Here is a 20,315-nt window from a genome sequence, read left to right as displayed (position 1 = left end):
ACAGAACGAATCGCTCGTTTTTGCAATACAAATATGGTTTGAATATCGGCCGGTTTACCCCACATGAGAATCCCGTAGGACAATATACTATGGAAGTAATTAAAGTAAACTACCAATAATAATCAAAATAGATATCCACAATAATAACGTACACACTCATAGCCCTGCACTAGGGAAACCCTGTGTCGTGAGTCCTATGGACACACACTTAATCAACCACAAATTACACCCAAACTCACGAGAGAAATGTGGACGATACAAATATTTCCCCTGGCCCGGGAATCGGACCCGGGACCTCTGCGTGGCAGCAGTTCAATTATATTCATAGGAGTAGTTATAGAAAAATCTTGACTTGCATTTCAAATTCACAGATTTTAATTCTCTCATTGTAAATTAGGCAACAATTTCCGGTGGCAACACTGTAACTTGAACGAGTGCATGAGCAGAAGCTAAAGTATAACGCGAATCAATAACCATCATAAAATATAATGTAATTAATACTGTTTTATTAAAGGTAATGTTCATGTCGAGGTCGGTGGTCTTAGCGCCGAGTTTTAAGCAACAACACGCAATGTTCAACTGTTTCTAATACTCTATCTACGTAATTGTAATTTACGTGAATGTGTGTCAATTTACGTTCACTACCTCTATTGCGGATATGAGTATTTACAAAACAATACCCATTTATTTATAATGTTGTTAACCGACTTCAAAAAAGGAGGATGTTCGCAATTCGACTACGCTATACGCTATTACTCCGGTATTTGTGAATCGATTTCGATGATTCCTTTTTTGTTGGAAAGAGGGTACCTCAGTATTGATATCGTTTAAATTTAAAGAAAATATTCCACCTCTAAGGGTGGTAAACTACACTTTCCGGTAACCGGTTAGATAATTCCACGAATTTTTGAGGGCGTTTTTCTTTTTTATAAAAAAAGTTACAATTGTTAATATCCGGACGTAGTTACGCCTTCAAATTATAAATACTTTTCACTTCTCATGCTCTTAAAGTTCGTATTTATGCTGGATGTAGGCTGCATAAAATAGGATTTTATGCTCTAGTGCACAAAATAAAATCGTTGTTTAAAACCGAGGCAATGACGCCTGAAAATAAAGGCATCTCAATATACACTGAATATACCAGGAAAAACTAACACATTAAATATGTTTAATTGTTGTAATTTTACATTCAAATTTAATGAAATAATCGTTTATTTGTAATATTGCTGTTTAATTTCCTCACAATCGAAGTGAAAAGCAGAGTGTATAACTCGTTCATAAAACCTATTTTACCCTCAACTTAAGTATCCACTGTGGCTCGTGTGGATATACTCGTCTCGGACAAAATGACGCGTTTTATGCACTTGTTGTAGAATCTACTATTCTTCTTGTCGTATCGATGGTATACATTATAATGTTTTCCATTGTGGCGAAAGAACTTGCCGATCGGCGTAAGGTACTCGCGGATCATCCAGGGTGAACCAGATGACGAGCCAGGGAAGAAATGGTACGTCATTTGGAGAGGTTCCTTTCGCGTACCCCTGTATAAATAACTGTATTATAAATAATTTAATAGCAGTAGAGCTCTGTGTGAAGAATTTCGTCCAGGGAAGTACTGGCACCTTACCTATTTCTGCCGCCATGCAGTAATGTGAACATAATTGCGTTTCAGTTTCGAAAGGCTGGTGAAATTACGTGCACATGGCACTTGTCAACTTAGTCTCCGGGTGACGGGCGCAGTATCAATGTCTCTCAGATCTTTGTAATTTAATAATAATAATAATACTTCATTTATTTGTGAAAACACAGATTATATAGAAGCTGACATGTACAAATAAGTATAGTTTCACTGTGTCCGGCCAAGTATAGTTTCACATGCGGTAACCAATCACAAACTCGAATGATTTTTTCACCGACCGAAAACTGAATTATAACGAAACCGTTGTTCTTTCTGGATATGTTGGATGTTTATTGCAAAGACACAATTAGGTTCGGTTAAGTTAGGTTTAAAAGAAAAAAAAATTTCCTCTCAAAATTACTTTCGACGTTAAACTAGTCGATTTGAAGTGAAACAATTGACGAGACCCGTCAATGGTTTCGAATTCGGGCTGGCCAATCGATGCGCAGTTGTCACCGTAATGATATGACAGAATAGTTTTCAAAGAAACTAAATGACATTTCGTCACTATTTCAACAAACAAAGGCGCTCTTTTTAGTTCTGAACCAAACTTCTATTGTCTATGGTACTTGCAATTGAACGAAAATTGTCATTATAGTTCTGTACACAGAACTATAATCAGTTTCAAAAAAAATAATGTAGTGTTTTTGCTAATTAAAAGTGTCTCCTTAAACGGGTCACTGTGTTCCTGACCGGAATAACGTCACTGTATTTGTGAAATTATTAAAATTAAAATTATATTATTAATTAACATATCAAAATGTTGTAAGGTTAAATAGGTACAAAGGCGTAATTTGGCGTAAAAGAACAATCTAAAAACAATATCAAATATCGAATAAGACGCTACTCAAACGCTCTACTGCCTCCTGATTGGATAAATTATAAGCGCTGGCCAGTCACGGACACTTCTATTCTATCTCTTTGGTTGTTTATTTTGTAGCGTTGTTTGGTTTTCGTGTTTGTTATCGTGTGTTGTTAACAAAATATATATTAAATATTAGTTGTGTTTCGTTATTTTAAATTACTTGTAGAAAAAGTATTGTTTGAGATTTTAAGACCTAATTATGTAATGATTGCATTGAATAATTAGGTCTTAAAATCTCGTACCTATTACTTAGGCCACTCGGATAAACCTCGTAGCCTAAACACGGTACTCGACTTTAAAAATCCTCATTAAGCAACGATTGCATAAAATATTATTGTAATCACTGGTAGGTAAGATTAAATTGTAAAGGAAACTTAAGGTATAAATTACGTATGTATTTATTGCTCAATAAAAAAATCCGTTTTCCGCACGTGCAAATAGGCACTTTAATTGCTATATCTGGCAAACCATATTCAATCGTCAATTATAATTTCTAGAACTGGTGACCCTGGGCCTGCAATACGGCAAGAAATACGGTAATGTTATACGAGGCTGGCTGGGCTCCAAGCTCATTATCTTCTTGACCGACGCTGACGACGTCGAGGTTATCCTCAATAGCCAGGTTCACATAGACAAGTCTTCAGAGTACCGGTTCTTCAAACCCTGGCTCGGAGAAGGTTTACTCATCAGTGCAGGTAATATAGTCTACAGAATCTTAAGAAATTGTTACTTCATCTATGAAATAATTTTCTGCCTTTAAAAAATCTACTAACCTGTTTATTCATTCAAATTTTCTTTTTCTACAAAAATTAAAATAACTTTCTTTTCTGCATGGCTTTTTTATGGTTAAAATAAGTAAGCAATTTACCTCCATCTCACCTTATGGAGTATTTATATAATGCCTATTCACTCTCACCTTTCAAAGACCCTATTTATAGCGTTCAAAGAACAAATCTGCAGACAGAGTATTTCACTCTAATGGAAGCGCAACGCTTCGTGCGAATCTTGGGTATATCCATAACATTGGAGTGGCACTCCAGCTGAAGTCTAGTTCCCCGATGATAGAAAGGAGTAGGTGAAATGATTTCATGCAATTCCGTCCCTCACATACTTTCAGAAAGTATGCGTGACAGTAAATACAATTAACTATTAATAATTTTTAAATTTGACTTTCTCACAAATATACAATGCTCGGATATTTCGTGTTAATTTTAACCGACTTTTTCTACTTCTTCTTCGTGTATGGAGTACTGCTGCCACCTCTGGAATGACTCTGCTACATACAAACTGGCCACCTTCGATTCAATCGACAAGCGTGTCAAGATGCTTAGACCCGGAATTAGTAGAGGCGAAGCTGAAGAGCCTTGAACACCACCGTAAAGTTGCCAGTTCATCGATATTCTACAGGATATATCACGGAGAATGTGCGACAGATTTACACGAATTAATTCCCCCCCTGTGTTGTGGATGTTCCAAGGATTCGCGCAAAACGTTTCACTTCCACATTTATAAAGCGAACGGTTATGGAGTGGAATTCCCTGCCTGCAGACTTGTTCCCTGAACATTATAACTTGGATCTTTTTAATGCGAGAGTGAATAGGCATTAGTTAGGTGTGCATGCTCCATCGTTGACTTCGTCGTCACTTTCTATCAGGTGAGATAGAAGTCAAATGCTCACTTCAAAAAAGGAGGACGTCCTAAAATAAAAAAATTTAAAATTTAAAACTGTTTATTACAAATATTAATAACAAGTTACAGTATATTCAAGGTAGAATCTTAAAATTGAAGATTATTTGTCCTTTTCTAGTGAGTTGCGTTAATATGTAAGGTACGACAATTAAATCAATGACCAGTTTGCATATGCCTCCTCTGATATTGATCTTTCATATAAAAACTTTTTAATTTGTTTTTGACTTGTATAGGCTTTTTATCTGTTATTTCATTTATAAGATTTTTTGGTAAGCTATTTAATATCACAGGAAGTTCACACATCCAAACTCTTTTACCATAATTATTGTTATATTTAGGTATATCATACATGGGTAGATGTGATAGTGTACGTAATGAATTCGGTCTAATTTTAACTTTTAACAACTTTATTTTTCCACAATTTTCGGTTATCATTGCTAATTTAACTTTATCAAACACATTCATTACGTTACAGTACTGAAATAGTTGGTCATAATTATCTTTAAATTTATATCTAATTCTAGGAGGTACAATGGTCTTAAGCAGTTTTATTTGAAGTCTATAAATATTCTGTAGGAATGTTTTGTACGTACGACCATAGCTCGTAATACAATAATTAATTATAGAGTCAGCCAGTGCCAAATATAACATTCTCAATGTATTATATGGTAGTTTTTGTTTGAGTATACATAACTTGGAAAGTACCGCACTAAACTTATTACATACATGTTCAACATGTGGGCCCCAGTTAAATTTATGGTCAATTTCTAATCCGAGATATATGTATATGTTCCTTTACCAATTCTAATGGTTTACAATGACAGTTTATGGGCTGATGATGCATGCAATTATGATCGTGAGCTACAACTTGCGGTAAATGTCTACATTTTAAGTATGGTGACTGTATATGTAAGAGTTTGGTTTTTTGAAAATTAATAGATAGACCCAAGTCATGTGCCCATTTACACAGCTTATCAAATTCTTGCTGCATCATGTGTTGGGCGACTTTTAAATCTTTGTGCGCGGTTAACAAACAAGTGTCATACTGAGCTCGTAATACGTTGCACATATCGTTCACATAAATTAGATATTCGGTTGGGCCTAGAATTGAGCCTTGGGCCGTGCCGCATACTGTTGGTATTAAGTCACTATTTTCACCGTTTATACTGACAGTGTTACTTCTTTTTTGATGATAATTTTTACCAACTCAACCTCAACTCGACTGTATTTTTTTGTGTTTATGTGATGCGATTACCCGATATTTGTGAACAGATTTCGATGATTATTTTTTGTTGGAAACCATTCAAATTTGAAGAAAATATTCCATCTGCAAGGGTGGCAAATTAGGGGATGAATCCAGTTTATTGGATTTCTCCCACTTTCCGTTAACCGATTTCAATAAAACTTGGCAAAATGGATGTAATACCACCAACTTTTGAGGTCAATTTTTTTTTAGTAAAAAAGAAAATACGACACATTTTTCAAATCAATTAATATTGTTTCCTTGTGTTTTTTTTTATCTGTTTAAAAGGTGAAAAATGGAGGTCGCACAGGAAGATGATAGCTCCAACCTTTCACATCAACATTCTCAAGTCGTTCATTGGCATTTTCAATCAGAACAGCAGAAATGTCGTTGAGAAGATGCGGCAAGAGGTGGGAAAGACATTCGATGTTCATGATTACATGAGCGGAGTTACGGTCGACATTCTTTTGGGTAAGTCTATATGGAAAAATCTTGAATTCAGGAAAGCTTAACTTGCCTAAAAATAGTCTAAACACACCTTGAAAAACACAATGTTAGACAACCCCAGACCAAATTATCTTTCAAGCACATGTTGCGCAAGTATGTATGTTTTTGACAATTTTCAAGATCAAGAGTCTGCATAGTGTTGCTGTGTGATACATATATACATACATATATTTATTATGCATGTACATTAATTATAGCATTTTGGATTAAGAGTCTATACCACCTCTGTTCGAATTCTAATTTTTCCCGTGCTAATAAGGTTGATTTTACTTGGGTCAAGCGACAGGGACACTGGCTTTATTCCAGAGTTTTTTTTTTATAAGACAAAAAATCATACAAAACATGTTTTGATGCAATGTAACATAAACTATGACTTTTCCCGTACACTTCTAAACGAGTTTACAACCGTAATTGAAGCCATTGTATATGGTACGTGTTTTATTTAGTTTAGTTGATACAAAAAAGAGATCATTGGTTTATTAAGGTTAATGTAAGAGCAATGTTTAATTATTAATTGTACAGAAGAGCGATGTTTCCTAACACAGGCCTTATCAAGCTTAAAAGGAAACATCAGCCCCTGAATTATGCCATGGACAGTGAAGTAATAAAATATTTTTTTTTTTATTTTTTTTATTGGTATTTGTTAATTACCCATTAAATACAGCGGTTTTCTGATAAAATATCTACCGTGAAATATTAACAATATTTTTGAATATTTTTAGGAATCGTGTTTTCACACCGTATAGTAATAATCAGTGCATATCCTAAATTTTACTATATGTTATACGAAATCAACCTTGAAGTTGTATAGGCATAGGCATATGGTATTTTATTATTCTTGTTTTAAGTGTAGCACCAACCTAACGTTTTTTTTTCTGTTTGGCACAATAGCTGACTGGTGCATTCTGCCTTATGGCATCAAGTCCGCCAGTTAAACTTTATCTTGCAAAAAGTTTAAATAAATAAGTGAATTTGAAAATCAAAAACGTTTTGTAATGAAACGAGCGAAAGTAAAATGCAATAATAATTCAGTACTGAATTAAAACAAACTAATCTAACACAGCTATTTGACCCTAACTAACTTTCTAACCTCAATCAATATCTCGCATAATGTGGTAAAGACAAAGTTCAAAACAACGCACATGAGGTTCCGTGGGTTTCTATTAAAGTATACCATGAAACTTTCCAACAAAGGTATGAATCAATAGTAATATTATACAATTATACACAGTAAGTAACATACAAAACTATTGGTATGCAAGTTATAAAAAACTGACGGTCAGTTTAAAAGCGTCATGCTGTAAAAAACGAAATCGGCCATTGTTGAAAAAGAAAAATTGTTGCTTGCGTAGGTACTATAAAACATTGAACTTGTTGAGTCTTCATACTGCTTAAATAATGCCAGCACATTAAAATCAATGGAATAATATAGTTGTTTACTATAGTAGATAAAAAAATGAAAACGTTTAAACGTGCATATTTTTAGGTAGACATCAAAACTTTTTGTAAAGTTTCATTATTTTAATATCTTTTAAATTTTCTGTCTGTTGTTCTTTAAATATTACGAGGACTAACTTTATTTAGTGAACACAGTACTTACTCCGATCACTTCTTATAATACTTTATTCAAATTTAAAAATATCTGTACCTATAATCATAATGAAAGCTAATTAATAATAGTTCCATATAGTTCCTACGACCTTTTGAAAGTTTGAGGACATTTTGAAGAGAGTTTACATCTATTCGCCAAATTTTATTGCAATCTATTAAAGGAGAGTGGGTGAAATCTAAGAAACCAGATTCACCCCTTAATTTGGCACCCTTAGAGATGGAATATTTTCTTCGAATATGGAAACCGCTTCACAAATGTCGGAGTAAATGCGTGACATACACAAAAACAAAACGAATTGACTTTCTTTTTTGCAAGTCGGTTAAAAGTTGTCTTTTACCGAACCCTGCTTATAGCTACACGTGATTCAACTCGATTGACACTTTATTTACGATTCCAAGAATATATTAAATATTTATTGGCAATAAAACAATGGCATGCATTACATACAAACAATGATAATTTTGCATTTAATTTGCATAAAAATCAGTACAGGTTGGAGCAATTCATTGTTGACGTGAATGAACACATATTAAATGTGATCTTTACCCCTTTCAGAAACTGCAATGGGCATTACGAGGAAAACCCAAGATGAATCTGGTTTTGACTACGCTATGGCTGTAATGAAGTCAGTATAACGAAGATCAACAACATGCTGTCTGACAAGCTTTGCTGTAACTTACGCTTAAGTATTTTTCAGAATGTGTGACATAATACATCAGAGACACTACAAATTCTGGTTGCGTTTCGACTCTATTTTCAAATTTACTTCGTTCTTCAAACAACAAATCAATCTTTTGAACATTATTCACGGTCTTACGAACAAGGTTTGTAATTTTAAACATTTCGAATTATAGGCGAAAGATTTTAGTTTTAGTATTATTATTGTTTTCAAATGTAAATTTTTTACCTAAATAAAATAAATAAAAATAAAATGTAGGAAATGAATCTATTTTTCCGGATTTAAATCGCGTATATTTGTTCTTTCAAACAAACCGACGTTTCGGGCCCTTTACAGGTCCCATGGTCACGGTTGACTGAGGTGGTACAGTCTTTATACCAGTTATGTCTAATATTGATGCAAACCACCCTATTTTTTCATTATAGTTACAATAGTTATTAATTAAATACCTTATTTTTAATTTTACAAAGAAAACATTCTAATTTACGCTATATTAAGTTTTACAAATTATTTTATTCAATGATTTTTATAAAGTTCAATTTATTATTAATTATTAATAGAAATTAGAATAAACTAAAACATATTAATTAGTACTGCAGTCTTATGTCTGTTTGGGATTTTTCATTAGAGGAAATACTGGATCCCAAACTGGTGGTACGGAGAAACCATCTTCCCTGTTGAAATTAGGATGTTTTTTAATTTCAATGGCCTCTCGCAGCATCCTGGGTAGATAACGGACTTCTTTTGCAAGGACCTGGAGTTTGTCAAACTTCATTGAATGTGTAGGTCCTGCATCCTGTACAAGTTTACAAGCTTGACTGTGAGTGCGGTCTCTCTTATATTGGACAAACAAAGCGAAGTATTTGTACCCGCGTCAAAGAACATATAGCTGATGTCAAACACCGTCGCGTATATAAGTCTGCAGTCTGCGAACACGACATGGATAAACCTACACATGTAAAATTACACCAAAAATGTAAAATTAAATATTTATATCAATTTAATTGCAGGTAATTAAAAACAAAAAGGAAACGTATATACAGAACAAAGCCAGAGGTATTATTCCTCCAACCATTGATGAATTGATCCGACCAACTGTTGAAAATAATAACACTCTAGCTAATGACAATGCTACCCTTGCTGACACTGTCTTCAAGGGTTACCGTGATGATCTCGACTTCAATGATGAAAATGACGTTGGTATGGAGCCGCTCAAAATGTATGTGCAGTCGAAATTAATTACAGCTTTACTAATGTCTAAGTATTTCTCTACAGGTGAAAAGAAACGCCTTGCTTTCCTGGACTTGATGCTAGAATCAGCTCAAAATGGGACAAACAAAATTAGCGACCACGAGATCAAAGAAGAAGTTGACACTATTATGTTTGAGGTGACAGGATTTCGTATTAGTTTCGTTGCAGAACTTAAATACTATGTTTAGAGGTATTTATGGCAAATTGCAGGGACACGATACTACGGCAGCTGGATCATCGTTCGTACTATGCCTTCTTGGTGTTCACTCGAATATTCAAGTCAAGGTTTACGACGAATTGTATGAAATCTTCGGTAACTCTGACAGACCTGTCACTTTTGCTGACACCCTTCGTATGAAATATCTCGAGAGAGTGATCTTGGAGTCTCTGAGGATGTACCCACCAGTACCCGTTATTGCTAGAAAGCTGAAAAGGGATGTTATGATTTGTAAGATCATTTTTCAATTGTTTCTTTCTGTCTGTATTTCCGTGCCCTATTTCTACGATTACGTAGCTCGGTTTGTTTTTTTTTTTGTTTGGTCACCCAAAAATAGTTTCTACGGTTGTGGTAATTAAAGGATATTTACTTAAATCAATGTTGGAAACACACTGCGTTTTCCAGCAAACATCGTATTCGTGACTTTTTTGTAACCGCTGCTGGCACCATAAAAATTACCTTTATTTATTTACCTTAAAAGTAACTTTGGTTTTATCGATAATTATTGTTGTAATTTTATTTTGTTCTCTGGCGTCATTTGCGACGTCTTTTGTTTTTCTTTCCTTCTTTCATATTTCCTATTGTTTTTCATTGAATTTAATCATAAAAATGATTCGATATAATAAGTTTCCCTTTAAAATTTATGTGGCTGTTTCTATTTCAGCCACAAATAACTACGTTCTACCAGCCGGTTCAACTGTGGTCATTGGCACTTTTAAAATCCACCGCAACCCGCAGTATTACAAGAACCCGGACGTTTTCGATCCCGACAATTTTCTACCTGAAAACACGCAAAACCGGCATTATTATAGTTTCATACCTTTTAGCGCTGGGCCCAGGAGTTGTGTTGGTGAGTTGATAACTAATTGGTTCATGTTAATCCTTTTGGGCGCATTCAAATTAGCCGCTGTTAGACGCGCTGCAACAGCGCTGCAGCCGCGCGGCGGTCGCGTTGCAATCGTGCGGCGGCCGCGCGGCGGTCGCGCTGCTGAAGTGCGACCAAATTTTTAGTGATGTTTTATCTTTAGACTCATTTACACAATGGATTCTGACGAAGAAACGTTACTTTTACCTAGTTCTTGGGGCTCACACTTCACATATAGATATTAAAAATGACGCACCTGCTTTGTTTTTTTCAGTTGCAGTTTTAGTTTCAAAATTGTCAATAAATTTTAGACATATATTTTCCGATGCCTTTTTTTCCAATCGATTAGAATAACTGGCGGAACTGATATCCCATATTACAGGGTGTTGTTTTGCATTCTCTATAAATTCTTCACTCGATTTTCGTCTATCGTAGTTAATTTGAAAAATTAACATGTACACCTCACTAATCGTTACTGCAACCGAGCGTGACTGCAGCGCGACTATCGCGCGGCCGCCGCGCGGTTACCGCGCTTCTGGAAATTGTATGAAAAGTGACAATCGCGCGTACGTCACGCGGCTGCCGCGCGGCTGCAGCGCTGTTGCAGCCAATGGAACATACTATTTTATTATAAATTATTTTTCTAGTTGAATGGTCATAGATTTTGTGGATATTTTACAATGGGAAATGGGATAATTTTCGGTCTATAATTAACCGACTTCAACAAAAACAGGAAGTTCTCAATTTACTCCGATATTTGTCAACCAATTTCGATAATTATTGTATTATATTTCGTGGATGAACGGTTACCATGCCGGACTGCCACGCAGAGGTCCCAGGTTCCATACCTGGACCGGGTGAAATATTTGTATGGTCCATATTTATTTCTCTCGTAACGTTGGGTACCCGCAACACAGGGTTTCCCTAGTGCGGGGCTATGTTGAGTGTGTTTGTATGTGTGTGTTAATAGCGGCCCCATTTAAATTTGAACAAACTATTCTACATTTAAAGATAGCAATTATTATTAAAGAATGAGACTGGTTTATTGGATTTCACCCAAATTCCGATATTTCAATAAAACTTGCCAAATAGATGTCATTCCACAAATTTCTGAGGTTGATTTTTTATTAACAAGGTTATATAACAACTGTTATAACAATTATTGGTAGTTGCTAACAATTGTCTAATTTGAATTTTCTCATCTCTATTTTGTCAACAGGTCGCAAATACGCTCTACTCAAATTGAAAGTTCTGCTAGCAACTATTTTGCGAAATTTCAAAATAGTATCCGAAGTCCCTGAAGACCAATTCAAATTGAAAGCTGATATTATTCTGAAACGCGCTGATGGCTTCAGAATCAGAATGGAGCCGAGGGAAAGAGTGCCGTCTTCTAGTGCCTAAATACCTTATATATACAGTGTCACCTTACATACGCTGGTAAACCGTTACTACTTGACATGGTTAATTTCGCGATACTATATATCTCTAATCCAAGTAAGATTTTTTTCCCACATTACTTTTTAACAATTTGTTCGAATCCAGAAATACTCTGCAGAAGATTTTTATGATACCCAGTAATGAACAAGTCGTGCGCCTGCTAATAACAATTTCAGTGCCACTTAGAGCTTTAGATCTCAAAGATCTCAGAGGTACTGCCACTGCGCCCATCACCCTGAGGCATAAGTTCAAAAGACCCATGTTGGAGAAATAACAGGCTTAATTTCTCCATGAATAATATTACTTAATACAGGGTCAAAAGAACGTCAGCTTAAGAACAACACTAACGGTGCGTCCCCATTACGTCGTGTCGACAGATAGTCGTGCAGTTTAGTGTCGTGATTATATATTTAAATGAAGTTGTTCACATATAGTACAACACGATTTTTATAGAGATGTTTTATTTATCGTCGACAGACTGTCGAGACAATGGAAAGAGCTATAACGACTGTCGTTCATAAATGAAACGTCTCGATAAATAGTGACGACATATACGAGCACTATCGTCGTTATGTTTTATTTATCGTTGTCTGTACGTGCACCGATAAATTGTCGTCACGATCTAGTGGGAATAGCTAGACACGACTGTCGTCCAACTATAAATTAAACGTTTCGACATAATGGGAATGCGATCTTAGATAGGTACCACACTTATGAAAACGGAATGAGAAAAAGCTGAATGTCCATGCCATAAGAAGGAAAGAGACATGGGGCGTTTTGCTCCCGCTTTAACCGCCAGTGCCGCACGCGAAACGCACGTCTTTTTACATAAAACTTTTTTCTGATCGGCTTAATGCAATTCCGTGTAGATAAGTTTGGTGACTACCTTAAGATTTGAATTCAATAAGTTTGCGACAGGAACGGTCCTAAGTCCAAAGTGTCAAGCTTAACGTGCTCTTGACTCACATTCTGTAAAATATTCAAAACCTCATTTCAATTTCGGCCACGCTTTCGAACGTTACGTAGTCAAAATGTCGCTATTAGCATAGACAAGTTGCACAGTAAAAAATTTGTTCTTGAATTTACTGCAGTGATCTGCTACTTTTAACTTTAGTTTCTAAATATTAAAGTCTAAAATGTAGCACCATCATTTCAATTTGTTTTGTATGTGTATATGTACTTATGTTAAGGTGCGTACAATTGTGGCGAATATAATAGGGGTTAAAGTATGAAATTGCCGATTTGTACTGAAAATATAAATTGTTTCTTTTTTAAATTTTTAACAAATTTATTTAATCAAAATAGTTGCCATTATTATCTATACATTGCTGCCATCTAATGGGAAGGTTATTAATGCCTTTGCGATAGAACTCCGACGATCTAGACTGCACAAACTGTGTGAAAGCATTTTGTACTGCCTCCTGGGAAGAAAACTTCTTGTCACGTAGATAATTGTCCAAATCACGAAAAAAATGGTAGTCCGTTGGAGCAAGGTCTGGTGAATACGGAGGATGACGAATGGTTTCTAACTGCAGTTCCTGAAGGGTCAAAATGGTTTCTCGTGCTGTGTGAGGTCTCGCGTTGTCGTGGAGCAATAATGGTGAAGATCGATTCATGAGTCGGGGCTGTTTTACTGCTAGTTTTGTCAACATGGTTCGGAGTTCGGCACAATAGACATCTGCCGTTATTGCTTGACCAGATCGGAGAAAACTATAGTGAATAACACCATGCTGAGACCACCAAACAGTTACCATTACCTTTTTATTGGTAAGTTTTGCTTTAGGACACTGTTGTGGCATTTGACCTGGGGTCAGCCATTGCATTTTTCTTTTCCGATTATCATAAAGAATCCACTTTTCATCACATGTTACAATTCGATCCAATATTCCTTCATTTCTGTACCGGTTCAACAAGGCAACACAAGTTTCAACACGCGTTTCTTTCTGCAGATCAATCAAATCATGAGGCACCCATTTTTCGTATTTTTTATTTTATTGATTTGACGCAAGTGAGTCAATATTGTGGGTTAGGTAACGTTAAACCATGCCGCTAATTCCTTGGGTAGTTTGACTAGGATCGGCTTCCACTATCTCTCTTAATTCATCGTTATTCACCTGTGTGGGCGGTCTTCCTCGTGACTCGTTCTTTAAGTCGAAATTTCCATCACGAAAGCGTTTAAACCAAAATCGCACGGTGCGTTCATTAGTAGACCCCTCTCCAAACGCAGCATTGATATTGCGGGCTGTTTCTGCCGCGTTAGTTCCGCGTCGGAACTCGTATTCAAAAATCACTCGAATTTTCGCAGTATCCATCTTTCTTGTCTAAATTGAATAACAAAAACAATTGAAAGTCGATATTCAAATGTTTCAAATTTAAAAAAAAATAAAAAATCGCAGAAACCATTTGAAAAAAGTTTCATTCGAAAACCTCAAACCATGAAGATTCTATGAAAATTCGAAGAACCTATTGCAATAAAACGGCAATTTCATACTTTAACCCCAAATATTTGGTTGCGAATGGCTCGCGAGCTGCACGCGTGCATTTCGTAGTGCAATTTGTTGGCGTGCCGCTCGCGCGCCATGATGCTAGCCTTGCGTGAGATGTGATTACAGAGGTGCACTCACTACACGCGCACAGCGCTCGCAAATGCGCATTCTCCAGATCTGTACGCACCCTAAAGAAATAGACTAGACATCCTTTATTAAATGATATCATAATTGTTACGATAGTTGACATATCGACACTTCGGAGTCATACAGACTTTAGAATGTCACCACACTTTTTAATACGGTATCGGTTTGAGCCGGTCAGAATAAGGTCTATGTCCATGCAATAAGATCGATGAAGACGTTGCGCGTTTCGCTTCGGCTCGACCACGCTTACCGCATGGACGTGATTGTTCTCTGACCGGCTTAATGCAATTACATGTCGACGAGTATGGTAACTCCCTTATAAGATGACTAAATAACAAAGATTTGCGTAAGTTTGGTATCACCATTTTTAAATCTAATTTTGACGAATAAGAATGTTATACTTAGGTAACATAGGTAAGTAACTCAAATTTATCAATATCCAATTTTCGATCAATTTAATTATACGCCCTTTCTTCCCCTAAGTATGAATATTGTAAAATTATAACTTACACTATGATTTTGAATTTTAATTAATGTCTAAAAATATTATCTGTAGGTGAAAGGTAAAGAACCTTAAGTGTCAAATTGCAATTTGAACTACAGAGCGTTTTAAAGAGAATAAGGCTCTTAATTACGCACTAAACATAAAAATAAAGGATAAATAATAATATTTTATGGAATCGTTGCATAATGAGGGTTATTAAAGTCGAGTACCGTGTTTACGAGATTTTAAGACGTAATTATGCAATATTATGACTGCATACAATACTTTTTCTGCAAATAAAATAAGGACACAACCAATTTTTAAAGATTATTTTGTTAACAATCCACGACAATAAAATCACATGAAAACCAAGCAAACGCTACAAAACAAAAAACCTAAGAGATAAAATAGAAGTGTCCGTGATTGGCAGAGTCCCTACCGTTTTATTTTAACCAATCAGGAGGCAGTAGAGCGTTTTAGTATCGAGCGTCATATTTTATATTGTTTTTAAATAGTTCTTTTTCGCCAAAATGGTTACACATTTGTACCTGTTGTGTAAGGTTTTGAGATATTATTTAGTAAAATAATTTTAATTATAATAATTTCACGAATACAGTGACATTATTCTGTTTAGGAACACAATGACGCGTTTAAGGAAACTTTTTTAATTAGCAAAAATACGGCATTCTTTTTTTGAAACTCACCACAGCTCTGCGTACTATATTCAAATTTTTCAGTTCAGTAGCGAGTATCATAGACAATAGAATTTTGGTTCAGAAGTAAAAAGGGCGTCTTTGTGATATGGTTTTAAGAAATTATAATTGACAGATTCAAGTACAGGAGTAGAAAAAATATGTAAAAAAAAAACAAACGATGATACAATTTAATGTAATTTACCATTGCGTGATTTTTACCATTCTAAAGCACTGTTTGTAAAAACATTTAAATACCAATGTATGGACTATAAAATCCTTTGCCCCTCACCTACAGTTATGTATTAGATCTTCAAGACCTTATAATACACTCACCGGTATATTTAGCGGAACATTGAAGTGTTTTTTCAAAAATCTCGCTTGGTATATTACTTTTTTATTTCAGATTAAATTAGAAAATAAAAATAGCGACTGTCATTTTTTTTCATTCATTTGTTTTAATTTCCTACTAATACAGGTTCGTCGAGTGATTGATTTGGCGTTCTTGTGAATTTCGTAAACTTTAGTCTTTTTTTATTTATTTATTAAATTTTACTTAACTGCCTTAGTGGCCGAACGGTTACCATGCTGGTCTGCCACGCAAAGGTCCCTGGTTCAATTCTCGGGCCGGGAGAAATATTTGTATGACCTACATGTATTTTTTTCGTCAGTTTGGGTGTAATTTGTGGTGTTCTATGTGTGTGTCCATGGCACCCGCGACACAGGGTATTCCTAGTGCGGGGCTATGAGTGTGTGCGTTATTTATTTATTTTATTTAATCAATGTTAAACTGTTACAATTTGATTAATTTTCAGCAATCTCTGCTTTGTCATAAAATCTTAAAAATAATGCAGTATTTTAATTTCGATTATTTTCAAGAAAAGAAGGAAGACTTAGTCGATGTTAAATGATGTTAACTTAATTGTTACTTTATGCTGTTATACTTCTTATTTATTTAAATATAAACGTTATTATTTTATATTTTCACTTGTTCCGCTAAAGGTGCTGGTGTGTGTAGTTAATTAAATATCAAATTGTTAATTCGAAAGAGGGTTTAAAAATAATGAAAGTCATTTATAATAAATACTTAGATATCTATATATACCTAATAATACTTAGTTTAATACATTGTGATTTCTTAAAATAAATGCTTGATAATGTAATAATGACGCCATTTGTTTTTCTTACTAACTCTAAGGCATATCTCATGGCAATTGAGTACTACATGTTGTAGTGTACTATGTTGAGTGTGTGCATTATTATTATATTATTATTATTACATAGCCCACTTACAGTGAAAGACGCACCTAATTGCAAAAAAATGTGAAAATTACTTAAGAACGAAATTTATACACCAAAACAAGGGTAACGGAATTGACAAATTGTTCGCCTGGTTGGAAGACACGCCTGTCAACAGATGCAGTGCCACGCAGAGCTTTAAATCGCAAAGTTTTGAAACGTTGCCACTGCGCCCATCACCCTGAGACTAAAGTTGTTAAGTCGTATGTGCCTGTAATGTCATGCACGTGATCGCAATAACGCTCTCATTACTGCTTGGACTTGGCTTGTTCACAAGAAGCTCCACTGCACGTCGAAGAACGTTCACAATCCTCAGAAAACCTGTGAAGTCCCCAAGCCGGTAGTTGGCTTTCTTCACACTGGCTCGGAAATGGTATGATTGAATGACGGCTAACTTGACTGGAAAGCCCCAAATAAAACCAACAGGCCATTTTATTCCATTACAGCCAAGAAAATTTCTTTATTTGTAACACGACATTCTTCCTTCAGGCCAGGTTCAAATTCAAGCAAGGAGGTTACATAACTTCAAAATTAAAACATTTGCTTAAAATGTTATTCTAAACAGAAATTTAATTGTATTTAATTATATTATTAAGAATTTCTTATAATTGGTTTTAATTATTTTCTGTATAGAAATTTTGCCAATTTTTTTGACAATCCATCATGGCTGTATGAGTGTTTGCTTCGTTCGTCCAGGGAAGTACTGCCACCTTATCTATTTCTGTCGCCAAGCAGCAATGTCAGCATTACTATGTTCCGGTTTTGAAGGATAAGGGTGCTGGTGAAATTACAGGCACTTAGGACTTGTCAAGTTATGTCTCAAGGTGACGGGCACAGTGGCAATGCCCCTCAGATCTTTGCGATTTAAAGCTCGGGACAGGCGTGTAGCTTACCATCAGGTGTCACTTGATATTGTAAAAAAAAAATAGTTCGAGTTGTATCATCATTGGAAGAATTAAAAAAAACAAAAACCCGCCATTTGCCAAATCGATATTGTTGTGTTGTGAACTATATTTATATTGTATTTATTTCCTCGAGAATGTGATGAAAAACCTTGTATGTATCACGGACGGTAAAAAAAATACTAAGCAGTACTAACTTTTTTAACAAAACGTTTTTTTTTGGAAGGTACCAAACTCGGCAGTGAACAGTGAAAAACCTATGAACTCGATATTTTTAACCGATTTCAAAAAAGGAGGAGGTTCTCAATTCGGCTGAATTTTGTTTTGTATGTAACTTACGCGATAACTCCGAAACCAATTTATTTGTTGGAAAGAGGGTACCTCAGTATATTATTAAATTTGAAGTAAAATATTACACCAATAAGGGAGATTAATCCGGTTTCGCGCACTTTCCGGTAACCGATCCAAACAAAACTTGGCAAATAGATGTAATTCCATAAATTTTTGAAGTCGGGTTTTTCTGTTACTTTTTACATTGCACTAATTGACAGCGATGTTCCGTCTTAGATATTGTTCAATTTGGCAGAGTGTAAATTTTAAATATTCACAAACTGAACTTTTACAAATCGAGAATTATGTTACTAAATACATATTGTTCACATTATATTGTTACATAATCAAAATAAACCTTAAACTGCAACTTCACTATTAACAAGGAACATTGTAACTCTCACTGGCACAGTCTATGCCTGGTTTTGTTCTTGCGACTCTCACTGGCACCTCCTGGTTTTGTTCTTGCGGTACACAAAGTACTCGACCGTCCACAGCACGACAGAAATAAAACAGCTCACGCTCATTGCGAGGAAACAGTAGACGTAGCTTCCTGTAGTTACGAAGATTACGCCTGAAACAGAATATGTTTTAATACACACAATCAACAGTGAACATCTGCTCGTAAATATAAAACAGGAGTAGAAAAAACATGAACTACATCAGAGAAATGTAGATACTAACTTAATTCAAAAGAAAAGGTAATTCACAGTCGACAAATAAATGTGGACCTAGCCTCGCACCCTGAGGAAGTCATTCTTAAGAAGTCATTTTTAACATTTTTTCGTCTGTGGCATTGTAGGTTGCGCATTATTTATATGTGACACTAGCTCTATCGTATCAAGCAAATACACTGTAATACTAATTTTTCTTTTTTTTAATGCCATTTACTTTGTGCATTACAAGATTAAAGCATTCTATCCATTATAATTGAGTTTTAAATTTGTTTTGTCTCGATAGCAACCGAATGATAATTGTTGTAACGAAAATAAGAAAACACTATACTGTAATTTGCAGTGTTTTGGTTTGACACGATGAACGTGCAGCATGCAATGCAATGCCATTTAAAACAAGTGAAGTCTCCAACCCGCATTAGGCTAGTGGATTATGATGTTGATTGTTTTCAGACACCGGTCTTCACTAAGTGTGGACCTAGCAGTGGGGTCTAATATTAAACACTTTTGGGGCGTGAGGACACCAACTCATGAAAGTAAATAATAAAGGAATATATTCTGAGCACCAAGTCTGCTAATCTTAAAACATCTTAGTTGTATGTCGATTGCGTGTCAATGGCAGGATTTTGTATGTTTGACATTCGAGTAGTAGCTTGTGTATTAAGACTGTTCAACTGCCATTGTATTTTTTTTGTATTCTGCTCTTCAATGGCGAAGCGATCTAATTCAAATTCATATTCTTTGTTGCGTATCATGTTGTACATTTGTAGTTATTAAAATGTTGCTATGAACCAAACATGATGCGCTGCAATGTTAAAAATTTATTTTAGTTTATTTATTTTCAAAAAATAAATAAAATTGGTCCATATTAAATATAAATTAAATTATATTACAAAGTAATTAAATACACTAAAATTAGGCTAATTATACATATTAAAGATATTATAAAATTGAAATTAAATTTAACATCGCATTATGAAAATTGAGTATATAAAACTCCGAAACTAAACATTAAATAAAATTGAAAGTAAAAACGGGTAACAATCGTGACACAAATAAAATTCTAATTAATTATTGAAATATTCCTGAAGTGAATAAAAATTATTTCGAATTATGTACATTTTTAACATTTTTTTAAATTTAATTAAATTTTCTTTAGCTTTAATATTATTGGGTACCTTGTTATAAATTTTCACTAACATTGCTAAGGGGCCACAGCGATGGTACGTCGACGGCGTAGTCTACTAATTATTTGAAA

The 20,315-nt window shown here is 34.9% G+C and overlaps 2 protein-coding genes across 2 annotated transcripts in view; one reads left to right on the top strand and one right to left on the bottom strand.

The window, feature by feature from the left end:
* LOC113235293 (cytochrome P450 4g15-like) overlaps positions 1–12,232 on the top strand; it is a 14,601-nt gene extending 2,369 nt beyond the window's left edge. The window contains exons 2-10 of the mRNA XM_026470952.1: positions 3,041–3,238; positions 5,764–5,946; positions 8,150–8,219; positions 8,292–8,418; positions 9,284–9,473; positions 9,549–9,661; positions 9,735–9,972; positions 10,406–10,591; positions 11,826–12,232. Coding sequence (XP_026326737.1) covers positions 3,041–3,238; positions 5,764–5,946; positions 8,150–8,219; positions 8,292–8,418; positions 9,284–9,473; positions 9,549–9,661; positions 9,735–9,972; positions 10,406–10,591; positions 11,826–12,007 — 1,487 coding nt within the window. The 3' untranslated portion in view covers positions 12,008–12,232. The remainder of the gene's footprint in view (positions 1–3,040; positions 3,239–5,763; positions 5,947–8,149; positions 8,220–8,291; positions 8,419–9,283; positions 9,474–9,548; positions 9,662–9,734; positions 9,973–10,405; positions 10,592–11,825) is intronic.
* Positions 12,233–18,483: 6,251 nt separating this feature from the next.
* The window catches only part of LOC113235416 (monocarboxylate transporter 1-like), a 48,010-nt gene continuing 46,178 nt past the window's right edge, over positions 18,484–20,315 (bottom strand). The window contains exon 9 of the mRNA XM_026471098.1: positions 18,484–18,957. Coding sequence (XP_026326883.1) covers positions 18,824–18,957 — 134 coding nt within the window. The 3' untranslated portion in view covers positions 18,484–18,823. The remainder of the gene's footprint in view (positions 18,958–20,315) is intronic.

The sequence above is a fragment of the Hyposmocoma kahamanoa genome, unplaced genomic scaffold (assembly GCF_003589595.1).
Source record: "Hyposmocoma kahamanoa isolate Upper Pololo Valley unplaced genomic scaffold, ASM358959v1 87, whole genome shotgun sequence".
In the NCBI taxonomy this organism is placed as follows: Eukaryota; Metazoa; Arthropoda; class Insecta; order Lepidoptera; family Cosmopterigidae; genus Hyposmocoma; species Hyposmocoma kahamanoa.
The sequence above is the reverse complement of the archived record's forward strand: the minus strand, read 5'-3'. Positions and strand labels throughout refer to the sequence as shown.